Source organism: Nicotiana tabacum, chromosome 24, assembly GCF_000715075.1.
Source record: "Nicotiana tabacum cultivar K326 chromosome 24, ASM71507v2, whole genome shotgun sequence".
Classification (NCBI taxonomy): domain Eukaryota; kingdom Viridiplantae; phylum Streptophyta; class Magnoliopsida; order Solanales; family Solanaceae; genus Nicotiana; species Nicotiana tabacum.
This window is the reverse complement of record NC_134103.1, coordinates 44,109,854-44,131,103: the sequence shown is the minus strand read 5'-3', so window position 1 is coordinate 44,131,103 and position 21,250 is coordinate 44,109,854. Positions and strand designations below refer to the sequence as shown.

Sequence of the window (21,250 nt, the reverse complement as noted above, 5' to 3'; positions counted from 1 at the left end):
ATACCTGATAAAATAATGGAGACTTGTGCAAATTAACTCTCACACCACCATTAAAAAAGGAAAAAAAAAAAAGTTAAGAGGGAAACATCAGCAACCCATAAACCATGAATTGATTTAAAGTGTTCTTTAAATGATCCTAAGTTATGTACTTAATTCCAGGAAGTAATAATGATCCTTCTAAAGTTTGTCATCCTTCACTTCTCATCACACCCAGCAACATTTTTTGCTTCAAAGCTTTATACTTTAGTTAATAATTAGTCGTTTAACCTTATATATTGTTTACCTAAATTTCTGTGGAATATATATGTCCTCCTTTTAAAAGAAAAAGAGTTCCTATGCAAATATTGGTTACCTAATATGTATCTGTTTTTCTTTACCTAGTTAATAGGGAAATAACAAATAAATATCTATGACCAACAAATAGCCAACTCACTGAAGTTTTAAAATCATGAAACTGCGATACAAGTTGTACCATATTGGTCATTGTTCTGTTCCAACTAATATTTAATCCAACTTAACGAATATAAATAACTATATTTTGAAATAAAAAGTAATACATTGAATCCTTGGCGTAGCAATTAATTTAGAAGATGGAGGTACGTCATACGTGCTTAGATCTAAGTGTTGATATGTTTTTAGCATAAGTACTAATATCCTTTCCAAATTAGTTTGTATTAAATGATTTAATATTTTGGTAATTAGTAATGTAAATAGTACTTTTTTTATCTTCAAAAGAATTTAGGTTTATAAGGTTGAAGGCAAGGTATAAAATTTTACAGTGAAATTGAATTTGATTTTTTAAATATTTTTCAACATATGTATTTAAAATATTTTTAATAACTATAATTAAAAATAATTATTTGAATTTTTTTTGTCTACAAAAAATTGTTTGATTCAATAAATATATAATAATAGTAATTGGAGTATTCGTTTTTGCACGTATCAACATTCCTGTCACCTTGAAAAAGAAAAATATTTGTCCAACATAAATAAACAAATAACCAGCCAATAGGAAGTACTTCATCCACGTCAGCGAATCAAAAGACCGACACATAGCAAAGCCAAATAAAAACCAGACACATCATCACCTGAAATTACTTTTAAAGTCCCTAATTTAATATGGGAAAAAAGTTCCTAGTTTAATACACTAATTAAACAGTTACGCTTTAAACAAAAAATATTTAAAAAGTTACTACTTTAAAAAATAAATTTATTCCCTTATTAATCTTCGACTTTAACCATATTAGTAGATTACTAATAATCCAACCTTAAACAGACTTTTATATAGGTAAAAGGAGTAAATAAAAGCAATTCTACCTCTTTTGTGCTTCTACTTTTCCCCCCTCTTTCTCTGTGTCATTAACACAAGTTTTTTGCTTAGCGCTTCACGAATTTTCTTCTCCCTTTCACAGCTCTTTCTTGCTTCTGTTTGGTTCTTTTTACATATTTATAGGTACCCAGAAGGTTAATATTAGCTAACAGGTCTTATAGTAGCTAAACCCAAATTCTTTTTCCCTTGAAAATCACTCTTGTTCTGTGATTCTTAGGCTTCCATTTCTTGTTTCTGTTCAAGATTTTTCTGGGTTTTGCTTATCATTACAGGTACTTTCTGAAACACCCTGCCTTTTGCATTTATGTGTTAAAAAGGTGTAATCTTTGTGTGCTTTTGTGTCTTGTGTTGATGGGAACTTGTTTCTTAGCTTTGTGCTTTTGTGTCTTGTGTTGATGGGAACTTGCTTATGATAATTAAATTTCTTTGTCTGTTTTTGGACCTAACTTGTGCAGAGGAGAATATATTTTAAATTTTAAGAAAGTATAGTTGTTTCGTATTGATAGATAGGTTAGTTTGTAAAATACATTGAATGTGAGGGACGAGTAAAATAAGACTCATAGTGGCTTGTTTTTGGGGACACAGAATTGAGGAATTGAAATTAGCTTAGTGCTTGATCTATTGGTTGTGTTCAAGTTGATATAGTCAAAAGCTAGGCACATGACCAATTGACTTTGCAGAAGTGTGTATCATGTTTGGTCTTTGCTGGGATTTAAGGTTTCTAATATTCAAATTCATTGGAGGCAATCTAGTGTAGGAGGAAATAATTTGCAGTTCTATATTGATTAAGAAACTTTTACCGTTTGAGTTTGTGTGTTGAGAAGGAGGAGGGTGAGATGCTAAGAGCTTGAGGCAAGGTAGTTAATTTCTAATTTGAAGCTAAAGAAGAGAGGCTCATTAGCTTGTTCACCTTAACTTTTTTGTTTGTTTGTTTGTGTGGGTGCATCTTAACTTTTTAATTGCAGAAGGATCTTACTTTTCTTTTGATATTTCAGGTTCTCCGTCCCATTGTTATGTTCGTTCGACTGAAAGGTGGTAGCTAATAAACTTACTTGGGATGCAGTAAAGCTTATTTGACTAGTTTGGTTGTACTTATTGATTCAGATACTGTATTTAACATGAGGAATTTTGGACGCGGGTTCGTGATCATGGAATTTTACTTGTGATCATACCAAGTGTTTGATGTTGTCTATTTCATAATAGTTTCTCTAACTTGAAGTACGTTCTGCAGCTCCAATTCCTTAATGTCAGCTGAAACTATGAGGCTTATTGTCTCCATATGTTGTGGAATCATATTTGGCTTATTCATAGGAATTTCATTTCCTACTAGCTCATTAACCAAGGTATAGATTGATAATGCCCTCCTTGTTCATACAATCATATAGTGATCAATTTCGTGCAGTGCTGTAATTTCATTTGTATATAAAATACTTCTTTTGGTTCCGATTTTTCAGCTAAATATAACAGCCAGTATTGTAAGCAACTTCCCAATTGCTAGAGACAGAAATAATATTGTTTCAGCCCAAAAGCATGCAGATTCATCGTCTAATACTATGGACATTAGCAATCAGAATGCGACAGGTCAATTGCAGGTACATCCTTGCTACCACGAAATTGATTTAAAGGTCAAGATTTAGGGCTTTGGCCACCAGTATGAACTAGTATTATTTTGCTGCAATTGCTTAAAATATTTGTTCTCGTATGCCTTCTTTCTTGCAGTTCTGCCAGAAGTGACAATTTTATAGGTCAAGATATTAACTTATCATGTTTTCAAGTATGAAATATTGCAAGAAGAAAAATGATTTAATGCGAAGACACGTGTGCAAACACCTATCCTTATGTAATACGCATCCTTCTAAGAATACTAAAGGAACTTATTCTTGCTAATTTTCTTTATCAAGAGTTTGTATGCAGATTGAGTGAAAAACACTTCCCCTAGATCCCTGCTTGAGCTGAATATATGGTCATCAACACTATTTCTGAAGCTAAACATTCCAAATTCTATCGATTATCAGAAAAATTCTAAAGTTCTAGCCTGTCCTACATAGCAAGTTAGCTACTGATAGCAATTCATATAAATCTCCAACACCTTTTCGTTTTTCAATGTAACATGAAATTGCATTTCCAGTAGATGTTTTTGCATCATTTTTAAGTAAACAGCAGACATATGTTTGCTTTAGTTAGCATTAATAGTTACGGAAAATCAGTCGAGGTTAGATGATTGAAAAAATGTCTTCTTTAGTCCTCAAGTTTAAGCATTTTGCATGTTTCAGTCAATACTTTCTATCAGTGGCAGTGGCAGAATTACCTCTGACTGGAATCTTTTAACATGTCTTCATTTCTTGATTGTTCTGGATTTAACAAGTCTTATCCCCTTTATCTACTACCTCTTAAACGTTATTCTTGCTTTGTTTTGCACATTTTTCTGCTTCTTTCAAGTGCTGTTTAATCAACCTTCTTCATCTTTATCTTCTTTGCTTCATGTGTGTGACTGTGTTTGATGTTTGAGATTATGCAAGCAAATATCTTAAAATAAAAGCACATTTTCCATCTGATAGTCATCCTTATTCTTATCAGATTTGGGTCCAATCAAACCCAAGAGGGGCAGAAAGATTACCTCCAGGGATTGTTAATTCTGAGTCCGACTTCTATCCCCGGAGATTGTGGGGGAAACCTAGTGAGGTAAGTGTAACATTGAACTTGCATATCACAATTGCTACTTGTTGCATGAGCTAGAAGCATAATATTCTCTTATAAGGTAAAATAAAATTAGATGCAGCACTTGTAGCTTTTTGCCTGTTACTTTTAGGATCAAACTTTGTCCAAATATGGTAACCCATCTCCGTCCTGGGTTGACTTTGATCTAGAAAAAATCTGAATCTTTTCCTTAACAAACTATATCACAAAATTTGATTTATTTGCTCCCACTAATCCAGATCAAGGCAGTTGTGATTTGCAAACCTTAAGAATGAGGACATTGTACTGACAATCCAAAATAAAAATTGGGGAGAGGCATCTTATTATTGTATTTTATCTGCAGGACCTACCCAGCAAGCCAAAATATCTGGTAACGTTTACTGTTGGTCTTAATCAGAAGCATAACATTGATGCTGCTGTAAAGAAGGTATATCAATATGTTTCCTTTTGTAGGCTCCTCCCCACTCTCTATTCAATTCCTCACTCATCCTTACAATTTTTCCTGTACAGTTCTCTGACGACTTTACAGTTCTTCTTTTTCACTATGATGGCAAGACGACTGAATGGGATGAATTTGAATGGTCAAAACGAGCCATCCACGTGAGTGTTCAGAAACAAACAAAATGGTAAGTAATATGATAAAGTAATTCTGAACTAGAACTATGATCAACTTTAAACCATGTTAGTGACAAGAAGTTTACCTCTTTATAAGGTGGTATGCAAAAAGGTTTCTGCATCCGGACATTGTCGCCCCATATGACTATATTTTTATCTGGGATGAAGACCTAGGAATTGAGCATTTTGATGCCAAGGAGTAAGTATTTTGTAATTTCCTGTGTTTAACAGCTGATTTGACCCAATATCTTAGTTTCTCTAAATTCGTTGGTCCAACCCCAGGTACATTAGACTTGTCAAGAAGCATGGTTTGGAAATTTCACAGCCAGGTTTGGATCCCAGGAAAGGAACAACATGGCAAATGACAAAGAGAAGAGGTGATCGTGAAGTTCACACGTAAGAACCAGGAATCCCATGATATTATTTATCTACCGAGTCTTGTGTCTTTTTAAATGTTTTATACTTGGTATTTAGATTTCCCTCTGCTTATTCTTTTTCTTTTCTTGATTTATCTGATCAGGATAACAGAAGAGAAACCAGGCTGGTGCTCAAACCCCCATTTGCCTCCATGTGCAGCGTACGAATAGTTCTCCTGTTTGCTTGTTTGTTCAGTTCCTTTTTTTTTTCAATAATTATATTTTGTTTCAGTTCTTAAGTATTCCTTACCATGTAATCTTCTCTGTTTTCAGATTTGTAGAGATCATGGCTCCTGTCTTCTCCCGAGATGCATGGCGTTGTGTATGGCATATGATTCAGGTATCTACCTTGCATATTAAACATGGAGAAGGTCTTGACTTTGTGCTTTTTTGAGATTGACTCTGTTGTTTTATGACTTGTAGAATGACTTGGTCCATGGTTGGGGACTTGACTTTGCACTTCGTAGATGCGTTGAGGTAAATTCAGCTCATCCTACGAATTCAGTCTTCTCAGCTACTTTCTTCACATGCATTTGTCTGTTAGTACCAAAGTATTCAAGGCACTAAGCATATATACATTCTGTTTTGAAGCCTGCTCATGAGAAAATTGGAGTTGTAGATGCTCAATGGATTGTTCATCATGGTGTCCCTTCCCTTGGAAATCAGGTAACTAGATGAAGTGAATATTGCCATCTACTTATCCATAGTTTGACATGTAACAAGATGAAGTGAATATTGCCATCTACTTATCCATTCCCACACCTTAGTTTGACATGTAATCTGCTAGTTGGTAAAAGTGGAGCCAATCCTTGCTTGTATAAATTGATTTTGGAAGCATATTGAAAAACATGATAAAACCTATAGCCATCTTTAAGTTATGCCAAAGGAAGTAGACTTGTTTATGCTATTATTGGCTTTTACACCAAAGTGACCACTTTTTTTCCTTTCCTCATTCCCTCTATACAGGGGCAATCAAAAGACGGGAAGGCTCCATGGCAAGGGGTAAGTAATTCTATGTTACATTTGTTATATAAGTACCCTGAGTTAGCCCCCAGTCCCCCCCCCCCCCCCCCACAACCCCACACACACACAAAAGAAAAACCTCCAGCAAATTCCTTTCCAGAAAAGAAAGTTTTCTGGAGAGAAAGTGTCCGGGAAGAGGGAGGGGGGTAGCATCTATTGACAGTTCACTTTTTCTTTGGAATATGTCTGTTGAGCTACTTGTGTTTCATCCTTTTCCACTTTAAAAACTTGAAGCAGGTGGATTGCTATGTTATTAATTGAGCTTGTATGTTGTTGTGGCAGGTGAGGGAGAGATGTAGAAAGGAATGGACAATGTTTCAATCAAGGGTAGCAAATGCAGAGAAAGCCTATTTCAAGTCAAAAGGAATTGATCCTTCCAATCTGACATCTCATTGAGTTAACATGGTCAAGTTGACAGTATACATAGTATTGGCAATTTTGCCTAGGATGATAGGTTCCATCTTGTAAAATTGATAGTCATAGTTGTTAAGATACATTAAAATTTTAAAGTAAAGCATATATAGAGCTTCTTCAATAGAGTCGTGCATGATTGCGATTTACTTATAATAAATAAGTTTGAAAAACATTGGTGATATTACCCTAAGTCAGTAAAACTGTCAGTACTTTGCTATGGCTAATATTAAAACCAGTTTGGTTTCAACAATTCTCCACAAGCATATTAAAGATGAGAAAGGAGAAGAAAATGGGGCTAAAGTGAACGCCCCATTTTATGTGGTCATTAATTTCTAGTCTCCATCCAAATGGATGAGGTATAAAACGGAGAAATCCTTAACTCTTCTTCCTTACATTCATGGAATAGCCTTTTTCTTTGAAAAGAAAAGTTTCTTTTACCAGAAAATGCATTTAAAGCAGAATAGCAGATAGCCACGCTGATGTATAGCTTTAATATCAGTCCCTTTGACGTGAAACAATCGATGCGTCAATTTAAAATTAGACAGGTTCAGTTATATGAATCCTTATTTAGCAAATTAGATAGGTTCAGCTATATAAATCCTCCTTATAGATATAGAGAGAGTGTTTTGAACTAGACATATACTTATAATTCTGAAGTTTTTAAAAAAATTGTTTAATCGATTTCGCAGTCACTGCCACAAAGGAATCAGCTACGAACATGATATTTATTTTTTTGATGGGTTGGTGGGGATAACTACGAAACAGACCTAGAACTCTTGAGGAGATTAAAGAAGAGCACGCACGTTGAGGCTAAGATTTCAGACAAACATTGCAGCTGTACTTCTACGTTGCTTTCTTTCTTAAGATTTACAGAGCACAGATAATGAGGAGGTGCATGCACCTTCACAATCTTTGTTCTCTGTCTTTCCAGCATTTGGTGTCATGTTCCTTTTAATCATTCTCCCAAAATTAAGGGCTAAAGGTATGACTTTGGGTACACGCGCCAGTCTTTGTTTTTCTTTGTGCATTTTACCTAACCTTCTTTTCATTTCTTTCTTTTCTGCCTCTATACAGTTTGGAATTCCTCATGTTACAAGGTTAAGTATAACCAAGTTACATTAGGTTAAAAAATTATCTCCTAGATTGCTATTTAACCTCGAATATTTGTATACGGGGTCAGCACGCACCCCGAGTTCTCGATGAATCAAACGAATATGAATGTATGAGATAGAGATCGAATCTGAAAAAACTCTTTGGTTCGAGGCTGGAACGGGGTGCTCGCCATCGGGCCCGACAAGATAACACCCTCCGAACCCAAAACGAGCTCCAAGACCTCGGAAAGCATTACAAATGGTTGCACACGACTAACAGAGGACTGTGATATCCGCACCCAACCGAAAATCACGGCGCGGATCTCGCCCGATGCCGGTAGCGTATCAGTGATTGATGTACAAGAAGGATTTTTACTTTTTTTGGATTGTACTAGGGGTAAAACTCCCCTACTATATAAAGGGAAAGTTTCTTATTCAGTAGACACATTATAACACGCATATCAAGGCAATACAAAATTATTTCTCTGCTTTCTAGCTATTGAAAGGTTCTTATTTTAATCATAGTCCTTCATACGTATTTGGCTTCGAATCGAGGGTCCGGTCGAGGCAAAACTATTGTTAAGCTTAAATCCGAGCCCGGACTCAACGTCACAACTGGTTTGGTTATTTATCTTATCTTTAATTCGTTTATCTTACATTCTTGATTACTTGTATTGAATCAATCCACATATCCTTAAAACCACGTACAAATTTAATTGTTATCCGTTGTAAGAGTAAACAGTTTGGCGCACACCGTGGGGCTAAGGATAATAGTGGTGGTTTGATACAAATCTCCATAACACACTCAATTTTATACTTGTTCTTTAAGGTCTCAATTTCAGGTCAGTTTAAAAATATCAAATTCTCAGTCTGCTCACTTGAACATCGAGGCTAAGTCTGGCCATCATGGCGAACACAACAATCTGGTGCCTAGCAATGAGGTGTCGCCTGTTGATCCCAATGGAGTCCCAGTTGCAGATCCAGTCGATGCTAACTCGCATGTGGCCATCGATGCCAACCTGCCTACCGACCCCAAGAACAGTATTCGCGGAGGAGCCTGACCAACAGCTCAAGAAGCGCCCGAAGGAAGGCGACAGAGTTAGTCTACGAGTGATCTTCGAAATGTTGCAGGCTCAACAGGCGGCGATAGTGCAGCAGAAAAATCAAAGCCGCGCCCCCAACAGAGTTGAGCCCGAACCATCCCGGAAATCACCCGAAGAAATGAGCAGATCGCCGAAAGGGCGAGTGAAACTGAGCCTGGTGTCAGTCCCAAAGTAATGAAAATTCTTGAAGCATTAACGAAACGGGTGGAGTCAGGTGAAAAGAAAATTGAGGCTAACGACAAGGAGGTGGAGACATATAATTCGGGGGTCGATCAAATCACATGAGCGCCAATCCCGAAGAGGTTTCGTATGCCCAATATTCCAAAATATAACGTAACCACGGATCCGAATGAGCATGTGACCTCCTACACATGCGTCATCAAAGGTAACGACTTGGAAGACGATGAGATCGAGTCAGTGTTATTAAAGAAGTTCGGGGAAACTCTCTCAAAAAGAGCAATGATATGGTACCATAACTAGCCCCTAAATTCCATTGATTCGTTAGCTATGCTCGCGAATGCCTTTTTGAAGGCTCATGCTGGGGCCATCAAGGTCGAGACCATAAAATTAGATCTTTTCAAGGTTAAGCAAAGGGATAACGAGATGCTCAGGGAGTTCGTGTCAAGATTTCAAATAGAACGGATGGACTTACCTCCGGTCGCAGACGATTGGGCCGTTCAAGAATTCACTCATGGACTTAACCCCCGAAGCTCCTTGGCTTCCAGCAGCTGAAACAAAACTTGGTAGAGTACCCGGTGGTAACTTGGGCCTACGTCCACGACAGGTACCAGTCAAAACTCAGAGTCGAGGATGACTAACTTGGAGCCCCTTCTAGATCCGTTTATCCCATCAAAACTGACGACAGGCCTCAGAGAGTCGTCGATCATGAATCAAGGTCGGTACGAGATCAGTACCAACCATACGGTACAGATCGAAGGGGAAACGGGTCCGGGCGCAACTCTACAAGGAACGAAAAGAGAAGTGATCGAGGACCCATTATCCGAGGTCTAATGAGCAAAAATGGTTTCGACAGGCCGCTTAGGGGAAGGGAAGCACCAAGATTATCAGAGTATAACTTCAACGTTGATGCAACCAACATCGTATCAGCCATTGGGCGCATCAAGGAAACCAAGTGGCCTTGACCAATACAGCCCGACCCTACCTAGAGAGATCCTAACCTGATGTGTAAATATCATGGCACTCATGGCCACAGGACCGAGGACTACCGATAGTTGAGAGAAGAGGTCACCCGGTTGTTCAATAACGGGCATCTTCGAGAATTTCTGAGTAAACGAGCCAAAAATCGCTTCAGGAACAGAGACTCCAACAAACAGACCGAATAAGAAGAACCTCAGCACGTCATCAACATGATCATTGGAGGGGTCGATGTCCCCCAGGGACCGATGATAAAGCGCACTAAAGTATCCATCACGAGGGAAAAATGCACCCGAGATTACATCCCGCAGGGAACCATTTCGTTCGGTGACGGGGATGCCGAAGTCATCGTACATGCTCATAATGATGCACTAGTGATATCCGTACTTATCAACAAATCTCAGGTTAAATGTGTGTTGTTTAATCCAGCCAGCTGAGCCAAAATCATCAGATCAAGGGTCGTCGAGCAGTTGGGGTTACAAGATCAAATAGAACTAGCGGTCCGGGTGTTGAATGGATTTAATATAGCATGCGAAACTACTAAGGGAGAAATAACCTTGCCAGTGAATACCGCCGGAACAATTCAAGATACAAAATTCTACGTGATCGAAGGGGACATGAGGTATAACGCCTTATTCAGAAGGTCGTGGGTTCACAACATAAGGGTAGTACCCTCAACACTGCACCAGGCACTAAAGTTCCCTATGCCAGGAGGAATCAAGATGGTCTACGGAGAGCAGCCGGACGCAAAAGAAATGTTCGCAGTTAACGAGGTGATCCCAGTGCCTGCGATCTCAACATTAAAGAACACGGAGCCGACCAGGAAGGAAGAAATTAAATAGCAATCACCGATACTGGCCATGACCAAACCAGAAGACCGATGAGTAGGCGAGGAGGATGATTACGGAGTTCATAGGTCGTTTATTGCTCCCAATGATTTCGATGCCACTAAATCGATAGTCGAGGAGTTGGAGCAAGTCATATTGATCGAACACTTGCCCGATCGGAAGGTATACCTGGGCACAGGGTTAACTCCCGAGCTCAGGAAAAAACTCATTGAATTTCTTATAGCTAACATAAATTATTTCGCTTGGTCCCATCTTGACATGACAGGGATCCCGCCGGAGGTAACCACTCATAAGCTGAGTTTGCACTCGAAGTTCCATCCGGTTAACCAGTAAAGGAGACCGTAGTCCGAAGTCAAGCACACATTCATCAAGGATGATATCTAAACTCCTTAAAATAGGATCCATTCAAAAAGTTAAGTACCCGAACTGGTTAGCCAACGTAGTGGTAGTACCTAAGAAAGGAAATAAGCTAAGAATGTGTGTAGACTATAAAGATTTGAACAAGGCATGCCCTAAGGATTCTTTTCCTTTGCCTAACATCGATCGGATGATCGACACGATGGTCGGGCATGAGATACTCAGTTTTCTCGATGCCTATTCCGGGTTCAACCAAATTTGGATGGACTTGGGCAATCAAGGAAAAACTTCCTTTATTACTAAATTCGTCACCTATTGTTATAACTTAATGGCATTCGGATTAAAGAACACCGGTGCCACCTATCAACGCCTAGTAAACCAGATGTTCGAAGAACAAATATGAAAATCAATAGAAGTTTATATTGACTATATGTTAGTCGAGTCTCAGCGAGCAGAAGACCATTTGAAACATTTGCAGGAAACCTTTGACATATTGAAAAAATACAATATGAAGGAAGCTGAACCCAGAAAATGCGTATCCGGGGTCGGATCCCGAAAATTCCTCGGTTTCATAGTATCCAATCGAGGGATCGAGATCAATCCCGACAAAATCAAAGCCATAGAAGACATCGCCGTGGTGGACAACGTCAAGGCCGTTTAGAGACTGACCGGGCGTATAGCTGCCTTGGGCCGGTTCATATCGAGGTCCTCGGACAAAAGTCATCGGTTCTTCTCACTATTTAGAAGAAGAATAACTTTTCCTGGACCCTGGAATGCCAACAAGCTTTGGAAGAACTCAAGCGGTACCTCTCGAGTCCCCCCTGCTCCACACTCCGAAGGCGTATGAATAGCTATACCTTTACTTGGCAGTTTTCGAGGTGGCGGTAAGTGAAGTCTTAGTTCGGTAAGAGGAAGGTACGTAATTCCCCATTTACTATGTTAGTAGGACTCTGGGCGAGGCTGAAACAAGGTATCCTCACCTGAAAAAATTGGTGCTCGCTTTGCTAAGCGCCTCCAGAAAGTTGAAACCGTACTTTCAATGTCACCCCATATGTGTCATAACCTCTTACCCACTGAGGAACATCATGTACAAGCCAGAGCTATCGGGTCGGTTGGCCAAATGGGCCGTCAAAATTAGCGGGTACGATATCGTATATCGACAACGAACTGCCATAAAATCTCAAATTTTGGCCGACTTCGTGGTCGAAGTCGAAAGAGAATTATTGTTAGCCTCGGGGACTCCCTCGAGAATTTGGACCCTTTTTACGGACAATGCCTCGAACGCAAAGGGGTCTGGGCTCAGTATCGTGCTGAAGCCCCATACGAGGAATGTAGTTACGCAGTCTATTAGAACTGTGAAATTGACTAACAATAAGGCCGAGTATGAGGCCATGATTGCAGGTCTCGAATTAGCTAAAAACCTTGGGGTCGAGGTGGTCAAAGTTAAGTGCGATTCATTCATCGTGGTAAATCAAGTCAATGGGATGTTCGAAGTGAAAGAGGAATGAATGCGAAGGTATTTAGACAATTTACATGTGACGCTGCATCAACTCAAAGAATGGACCCTACAACACGTGCCCCGAGATCAAAATAGTGAGGCTGATGCTCTGGCCAACTTGGGGTCATCGGTTGATGATGATGAATTCAGTTCGGGAACAATCGTACAACTCATGAAGTCGGTGATAGAAGAAGTCCACATCGAAGTAAACTCAATGAGTTTAACCTGGGATTGGAGGAACAAGTACATAGACTACTTGAAAAGTGGGAAATTGCCCTCGGATCCCAAAGAATCAAGAGCCTTGCGTACCAAGGCTGCCATATTTAGCTTGGTCGAAGGGGCATTGTTCAAGAGAACGTTCGACGGCCCATTGGCTAGATGCTTAGGGCCGGGAGATACCGAGTACGCCTTGAGAGAAGTTCACGAAGGCACTTGCGGAAACCATTTGGGGGCAGAATCTTTGGTTCAGAATTTAATCAGGGCCCGCTATTATTGGACTGAAATGGAGAAGGATGCGAAGGACTTCGTATGAAAATGCAATGGCTGCCAGAGACACGCACCGATGATCCATCAACCGAGAGGCTACTACACTTGGTCATGTCCCCATGGCCGTTTATGAAATGGGGAATGGACATTGTCGGTCCCCTGCCATGGGCACCCGGTAAAGCTCAATTCATACTATTCATGATTGACTATTTTTCCAAATGGGTCGAGGCCCAAGCATTCGAAAAGGTCCGGGAGAAAGAAGTCATTGACTTCATCTGGGACCACATAATATGTCGATTTAGGATACCAGCCGAAGTTGTATGTGATAATGGGAAGCAATTCATAAGCAGCAAGGTAAATAATTTTTCGAAGATCACAAAATTAAAAAGATACTATCAATACCTTACCACCCTAGTGGGAACAGACAGGCGGAGTCAACAAACAAGACCATACTTCAAAACCTAAAAATAAGGTTGACTGATGCCAAAGGGAAATGGAAAGAAATCTTGCCCAAGGTCCTATGGGCTTATCGTACAACCTCAAAGTCTAGTACCGGGGCCACTCCATTTTCGTTGGTCTATGTGGTCGAAGCCTTGATACCAGTCGAGGTGGGAGCCGAGCCTCAGATTCCAATATGCAACCGAAGAGTCAAATGGCAATGCCATAGTCACGAGCCTAAAACTATTGGATGAAAGGCGTGAGGCAGCTTTAGTCCGGTTGGCTGCCCAGAATTAGCGGATAGAAAGACACTACAACCGAAGAGCCAACCTCCGACATTTCAAGATCGGGGACTTGGTGTTGAGGAAAGTAACATTACACAACCGAAGCCCAAACAAGGGAAAGCTGGGATCGAACTGGGAAGGACCGTATTGTGTCATCGGAATTACCGGCAAAGGCTCATACAAACTCGAAGCAGGAAACGGTGTGTAACTACCGAACAATTGGAACGTGACACACTTAAAACAGTACTACTGTTAAGGTACGATCTCAACTACTCTTTAATCATGTTATGAATCGGACTAACACTTGCAGGCAGCACTCAAGAATAGATGTGGCTATTAGGTCTGAAAGTACGTGTTGCACTCTTTTTACCTCGAACCGATTTTATCCCAAAATGGGGTTTTCGGCAAGGTTTTTAATGAGCCAATAGTCAAATGTGACAACTTAGATACGAAAGCCGGTCTCAAACCGGAGTCAATAGGCATTCATTTCGCATCAACAGTATCCGAGCCCTCTCAAGCTCGACCTCGAATAGTTGGGGCCATTACCCTCGGATTAAGATTTTCAGCAAGGAAAAAAGAAAAACTTGTATGCTAGAAGCTAAGGCTCGGTGGTTAGGATTAATTGTAAGGGCCAAAGGGTCGTGTGAACCGTTCCCACATAGTCCACTTTATCCATGACACAAGCTTTTTCGATCATGTACTTTACACATATAAATGAAAGAAAGTTTCGCCTTGCTATTACACATTTTCTTGCCCTCTTAATTCTGGATCCTAAGAGCCCACGGGCTACCCCTATTCAGGGACTATCGAGCCCAAGGTCTACCCCCACTCGAGGACTGTCGTCCAAAAAAAAGGTTCGGACAACTCGGGCTACTAAATCCCGGAGGAACCAAACCTATTAGGCGGTGCCTAAATACAAAAGGCTATGGCCGACGTAAAAATGTCTCTGAGACGTCCGAAGCTCGTAATCAAAAAGTAAGGCCTTTATAAAAATTCAACCTGTAAAAGGTTATCCTCGGCAAAAGCATCATCTAAAATCACTTAATCATCTTGAAAAAACTTCCGGTCACACTGAGTTTTCAAAGCCTCGAGCAAACAAAGTTGTATCGAAGTCAGGCTCTGTTCCTACCTCTGTAAAACGAACGCCCTATAACTATATTTGATCCTATGCTAAGGCATTAGAAACAGTGTAAGAATAGAAATTATGAAAAGATGCTGAAAAAGTAAAGACTCGAAATTGCCACAAAAGGAAAATTTTATATATATTCCGGAATATACTTACAAAGGCCCAATAAAAACGGCCTCTAATATAAACAAAAAATGTACATAAGACAAAAACTAAAAAAAGTACTTAGGCATCTATGCCTAATCTTCACCAGGGCCCGACTGGTCGCCAGAGCTGTCGAAGCCTTCGGATACCTTCGAGCCCTCAGAACCCTCAGAGCTTTCGGCATATTCGGGCTCGTAAACCTTCTTCACCTCAGCTTTGAATTTTTTGGCTTCCTCGATCTCAGCCGACATGTCAAAACCTCGAGCGTGGATCTCCTCGAGGGTCTCTCTTCGGGATAGTCGCTTTATATATTCGGCCTTTGCCTTCAGGCGGACCTCGACTACCTCCACATCGGCCTTGTATTGGGCCACCATTTATTTAGCATCGGTAGAGGTTGTATCTAACTTGGACTTCATTGCTTCGTATTCTCTACCGAGGGTGTCCCGCTCTGTGACAACTGAGATTAGCTGTGCTCAGAGATCGTCATTTAGCTGAGATGACTTGTCAGCTTTCTCCTTCGCCACCTAGAGTTAGACCTCTACCGATGCCAGCTTCGTATTGGCGGTTTCCTTCTCCGAAGCTAGCAGGTCCATTTTGCTTTTCCACCCGTCAGCAATGGCTTGGACCTCGTTCATCTCGGCTCGGAGTTGGTCGATCAGGTCGATCTTCTGTTGGACCTGCGAGGTTGTGTTGTTGGTCACCACAACTAGCTCCTCGATTTTAGCTTCAAAGAGGTTTACCTTTTCAACCAGGTCAGCATGTTCCCGCCTCAAGGTCGAAGCTTCCTTCTGAGCCCTGTCCAGCTCTGCCTGAAGGTCGTTGATGGCCCCGTCTCGTTGCTCACTGAGGAGCTTGAACATGTCCTTTTTCCAAACCTTCTCCTTGAGCTCAAACTTGAGCTAACTAATTTTGAAGCGGTACCGGAGGAAGCTCTCATGGTGAAGCACCGAGGCCTACTGAACAACGAAAATAGTAAGAGATATCGAAACTTAAGTGGAATTAAAGAGGGAGTATTGATGCCTTACTCAGTTCATGGCCTGCTGCGCCTCATTGAAGAGACACGACGCGCCCACCTCATTCATCTTTGCCTGGTTCTCCTCGGTCATCAGGAATCGGAGGTAGCTGGCCATGCCCACGGAAGCAGACAGAACTCGAGCATCCTACGGGATCGTGAGAATGACTGTTCTCTTACGATCGGGGTCTACACTCGGAGCAGGAAACTGCTTCACCAGTTTTGGGCTCGAACTCGGTCTGCCAGCTTCCAAAGGCACGTCCTTCTTTGGGACCTCCGGGTCGCCCAACCCGGAAAAATCTTCAAAAGTGGACATTTCCACGCCATCGAAGAAGGAGTGAAGGGGTCGTACGCTCCATGAACTCCTTCACTTGACCTTTCTTTTCCTTCTTGGGCCTCCTCAAGCATGGATTCGGTGTAGGAGGGCGTCTCCATGATGTCTATTACACCGGTCGCCTCCTTCGGAGCAGAAGCGGCTTCTCGGGAGGTCTCAGCCCCCGTCTTTGTCTCGGCCTCTCGAGTCGGAGGGAGGTCGGCCTCACCGCTCTCTCCCTCGGCTACCGCCTGCTCCCTGGCAAGGGTCGATCCGTGAGCAACAAAAATGTCATCTTCTTCAGACTCATCCCTGATCCAGAGAAGTGAGTAAGAATCCGGCACTCGGGAGTTGGTGTTCTTCTTGGGCTTACGAGACCGGGAAGCCTCCCTCTTTTTTGGATTCACCTCGGGACCCGGGGAGCCCGAAGACTTTATTTTCCTATTTTTCTTCTCCCCTGCGGCAGCCTCGGTCTGTCCTGTAATGGAGGGATCAACGGATAAGGATGCATCCTCATCTCCTTTCAGCGGTCTAAATTCGGTGGTCTTAGGCAAACCTGCGAAGGAAAGAGGAAGGGTTAGCGTTATGTAAGTTCGGAGCGTAATAATAACTATTCTGAGAAGAGTGTTACCATGAGAACGGGCCTCCCGTCGGCCCTTAGAAAGCTTGCGCCACGAGCGCTCAAAGTACAATATCTACTTGCAGATGCCTTCGATCAACTCCTTGAGCCTGGGGATCGCATTGGGAACCCGAGCAACAGCTGCATGATCACAAATACTGATTGTGAGAAAGCGAACAAAGAAGACCCGACACTTAAGGAAAGACTACACTTATGAGATGCATTCCACTTCACGGTAAATGGCAGGCACTAGGGAGGGATAAAATCTTCAGTCTTCACCCGAACGAAGTGCCCCTACTAGTCTCGATTCTCGTCGATGCTCCAAAAAGGGGCCTTGCTGTCCCGATGAGTAAGCTTGATTAGTCCCCCTCGAAAAATTTAGGGACTGTATAGAAGGAGTAGGTGGTCGAGGGTGAACCGAGGGGACTCGGTGTTGTTCACAAAATAACGTAGGAGGATCACGATCCTCCAAATAGACGGGTGGATTTACCCAAGGTAAACCTTGTATCTCTTGCAAAAGGCCAAAGCTACTGGGTCTATCGAGCCCAGTGTGAAGGGATACGTGTAAACACTTAAATACCCCTCCACATGAGTGGTAATATCGTCCTTAGACCCGGGGACTACCACATCCTTACCTCCCCATTTACAGTCTTCCTGGACTATGGGAAGGGTATCTTCGGTGAGAGAGCATATATATCTCGATGCCCCTTCACCTCGGTCTTGTTTGGATGAGGCCTTTTTGACTTTAAAGTCGTCTGCGATTGAACAACCCCCGGAAATAAAGCTTTTCATGGAGGGCTCTGGGCCGCTTGGGTGGCAGCCACTTCGGGAATGGCCGCCTCGGTACCTGTGGCCGGGTGGGAAGATGAAGAGGCAACCTATTGAGGAACTGATTTGGAAGTCTTGGCCATTGTGATATGGAGAATAAGAAGATTTGAAGGGAAGATATGAAGATTTGAAGGAAAGATATGAAGGTTTGAAGGAAAGGGTATGAAGGTTTGAAGATAGGATGAAGATCTGGGTAGAAACCTAAGAACAATTATGAAGATTTGAAGATCAAAGGTCTTATGAAGATTTAAAAGAGTTGATAGCTGCTAGAGAATTTGAAGATAAAAGCTAGGATCGGAAAGTGGAAGAAGAATAAATGGTCGAAGCTTTTATAGGAGAAAATGTAATCATTACGCGACGTTTCACATTTGGAGGCGACCAACCGATGGTTGACACGTGTCCGAAATCAGAACGATGCGACTGATGGGACGTTTCGGCTTATTCGTCATCTCGGTTGTAACGTATGAAGAAAGAAATCGGGGTTCATCTATCGTTCCCCATCGTTTCGGCAAACCCACTCTCTAAGAAACGAGGGGACTATCTGTATACGGGTGAACTCGGGGTCAGCACGCACCCCGAGTTTTCGGTGAATCAAACGAAGTATGAATGTATGAGATAGAGATCGAATCTGAGAACTTTTTGGTTCAAGGTTGGAACGGGATGCTCGCCACCAGGCCCGATAAGGCAACACCCCCCGAACCCGAAACGAGCTCCAAGACCTCGGAAAGCATTACAAACGGTTGCACACAACTAACAGAGGGCCGTGATATCCGCACCCAACCGGATATCACAGCGCGGATCTCGCTCGATGCCGGTAGCGTATCAGTGATTGGTGTACAAGGAGGATTTTTACCTTTTTTTTAGAATTGTACTAGCGGTAAAACACCCCTATTATATAAATGGGAAGTTTATTATTCAGTAGACACATTGTAACACGCATATCAAGGCAATACAAAATTATTTCTCTGCTTTCTAGCTATTGAAATGTTCTTATTTTAATCATAGTCCTTCATACGTATTTGGCTTCGAATCGAGGGTCCGGTCGAGGGCAAAACTATTGTTAAGCTTAAATACGAGCCCGGACTCAACGTCACAACTGGTTTGGTTATTTATCTTATCTTTAATTCGTTTATCTAATATTCTTGATTATTTATATTGAATCAATCTACATATTCTTAAAAATCTCATACAAATTTAATTGTTATCCGTTTTAAGGGTAAACAATATTAAGCACTTACTTAGTCACGATTTTTGACTCTTCGTTTATTTTGACAAATCTCTCGCTCTATATGCGTATGTGCATGTGCAGGGGCGGAGGCATCGCAGGGGAAGCAGTGTCATGTGACACCGCTTCACCTTCGCCGAAAAGTGACATTAGAAATACATGTAAATAACCTATATAACAAATAAAATGACACCGCTTGACACTTAGCCTTTCATGGTCCAACTGGTTTAGCGGGTCTATTTACCAAAATATACGGTTTGCAGTTTACCAGTGGGACCAAAGCTGTCAGTATTAGTTAACGTGTTAAAATGATGAAGTTTTACTACTTATTTTTAAAATGCTATTATAAATACATTTAAAATGATGAAGCTTGTTGAAGAAAGTTGTATTAATATACCTGAATCGTTTTTTGTTGATATGATTTAGATATTTTTTTTCGTAATATGATGTTATAAGAATTTGTTCATTGTTATGTGATACTGTTTACCATGAATCCTACATACGCCATTCTGCATGTGTGAGAGGATACAATTGCTTTGGATCCGTCAACTCTAAGTTCTAAATCTTTTTATGCTGATTTGCTTCATAGAAGTCAACAACCCAATTTTGACTCTCAAGTTTTTCATTTAGATTTTAATTTATGTGTTTTTCATTGTTAAATTCTGCATAAACCAAATATCGACACAATATATGAAATGCTAGAATCCTATATAATGTGTCCTTTCAATTGCTGCCCCTTCTAGATATGTTTGAGACAAACTTGAAATAACAACGTTACGTGAATAGAATAACAATTGATAATACAATCCCATGACACAAATTGCCGCTGCAGATGAACTTTCCACTACCCTAGGCCTCAACTGAAAGGTCCTAACCATGACATGTGTGTTATTGGCTCCTAAAGCAAACGTAAACGTGGCATTCTAATAGTACCCAACTTACACCCCCTAGAGGGCCCAAAATTTAAGCCAATTCTTAATCAAATCACAATCCCCCACACGGGAATCGTACACGTGTAGCCACGTGTCTAGCTTGCTGACCTAATATTTGGTTAAGATCTTAACCCCAGGTCACACCCATTCGTGGTTAGGACCACGCAATTCCATATTTATTTGGTACCGGTCTTCACAACTTGATTTGGCCAAATATCAAACACCTGGTATGCGCGAATTGACTCCGTTCCTTCTCTCACCTTTTCCTCTCAACTCCCTTGACAAAAACCCAAGATTTCAGCTACCCATGTTCAGAAACAGTGAAATAACAAATGGGGCTTTCGGGTTTTCCAAGTCCAGCTGAGGGAATGCTACCGGTATTGGTAATGAACACAGTGTTATCAGCGGCCTTAATCAAGAACATGTTGAAATCAATGCTTCAAATGGTGGGTGCTACTTGGGATCAATCCAATTCGCAAGAAGAAGAAACATCAGTTTCTAATGAAAGCAGTAGTAGCAGCGGGTCAAGAGAAAGAAGAGTGTCAATTACTAGGTACGAGTCTCTGTGTAAAAATAGGTGCGGCGGCGGCAGAGGGACGACAATGGAGTGTTGTGTGTGTTTAAGTAAGTTTAAAGATGACGAAAAGGTGAGTGAGTTGTCGTGTAAGCATTTCTTTCATACGAGGTGTTTGGGCAAGTGGTTCGATAATCAACATAGTACTTGTCCTCTCTGCCGTTCCATTTTCTGACTGGAATATTGCAGAGTATAGGTAGATGAATGGTATCTGATTTGACGCTTCAATTGTAAATTAGTTTTTGGTTTTGGTTATATAATTAGTCTATATATAACTAATTTAGGGTAATCGGTTCTGTATTCTAGAGATGAATGATGATTCTTCCTCTTTCTTTATCTTTAATTTGCTAAAGAAATGTCACTATGAGAAGGATGCTTTCCCCTTTTGTTACCTGTCAACTTTTCATGGCCTCTTTGTAAAATCTGATTGTATAAGAGCATATTTACTGGTGGGATTGAAAAGGAAGAATTAACAGAAAGTTACTACTAATATAGTAATATTATACTCCCTCCGTTTTCTTATAAAAGAAAATAATTCTAACTCTAAACTTTTTATTTTATCAATTTTATCCTTAATGAAAAACTTTTATAACCACACAAATGTCATGATCCTGCAAAGTTTTTAAGAATACACATTTCAGAAGTTTTCCTCTTTTTTCTTAAATTTCGTGTCGAATTAAATTAACTCATTTAAATTGAACGAAGAGATTATTTTTTGGCTT

At 40.8% G+C, this 21,250-nt stretch overlaps 2 protein-coding genes across 4 annotated transcripts; both read left to right on the top strand.

The window, feature by feature from the left end:
• Nucleotides 1-1,359: 1,359 nt before the first annotated feature.
• Nucleotides 1,360-6,719, top strand: LOC107794437 (uncharacterized). Of its 3 annotated transcripts, none has more exons than XM_075248033.1 (15): nt 1,360-1,602; nt 2,326-2,468; nt 2,562-2,673; nt 2,785-2,922; nt 3,908-4,012; nt 4,371-4,454; nt 4,538-4,653; nt 4,740-4,841; nt 4,925-5,038; nt 5,163-5,219; nt 5,332-5,398; nt 5,482-5,535; nt 5,650-5,724; nt 6,025-6,060; nt 6,364-6,719. In XM_075248033.1, the coding sequence occupies exons 2-15, from the start codon at nt 2,449-2,451 to the stop codon at nt 6,475-6,477; spliced, it is 1,194 nt and encodes a 397-aa protein (XP_075104134.1). In that variant the 5' UTR covers nt 1,360-1,602; nt 2,326-2,448; the 3' UTR covers nt 6,478-6,719. The 3 variants fall into 3 exon arrangements, with proteins under 3 accessions (XP_075104134.1, XP_075104136.1, XP_075104135.1); XM_075248034.1 differs by having other exon boundaries at nt 1,462-1,602; nt 2,326-2,362; XM_075248035.1 differs by lacking the exon at nt 5,650-5,724 and having other exon boundaries at nt 1,362-1,602.
• A 13,567-nt stretch (nt 6,720-20,286) lies between these two features.
• LOC142178125 (putative E3 ubiquitin-protein ligase XERICO) lies at nt 20,287-20,732 on the top strand. The gene is made up of 2 exons (XM_075247456.1): nt 20,287-20,601; nt 20,718-20,732. Exons 1-2 carry the CDS (start codon nt 20,287-20,289, stop codon nt 20,730-20,732), a joined length of 330 nt encoding a protein of 109 aa, XP_075103557.1.
• Nucleotides 20,733-21,250: the final 518 nt, after the last annotated feature.

What these genes read in the sequence shown, in the direction of transcription:
- LOC107794437 (XM_075248033.1), top strand. Translation starts at nt 2,449, where the DNA reads ATGAGGAATTTTGGACGCGG. An exon ending in TTGATGCTGCTGTAAAGAAG is followed by an intron (nt 4,455 to 4,537) that starts GTATATCAATAT and finishes TTTCCTGTACAG; the next exon opens with TTCTCTGACGACTTTACAGT. An exon ending in CACTTCGTAGATGCGTTGAG is followed by an intron (nt 5,536 to 5,649) that starts GTAAATTCAGCT and finishes TCTGTTTTGAAG; the next exon opens with CCTGCTCATGAGAAAATTGG.
- LOC142178125 (XM_075247456.1), top strand. Translation starts at nt 20,287, where the DNA reads ATGGGGCTTTCGGGTTTTCCAAGTCCAGCTGAGGGAATGCTACCGGTA.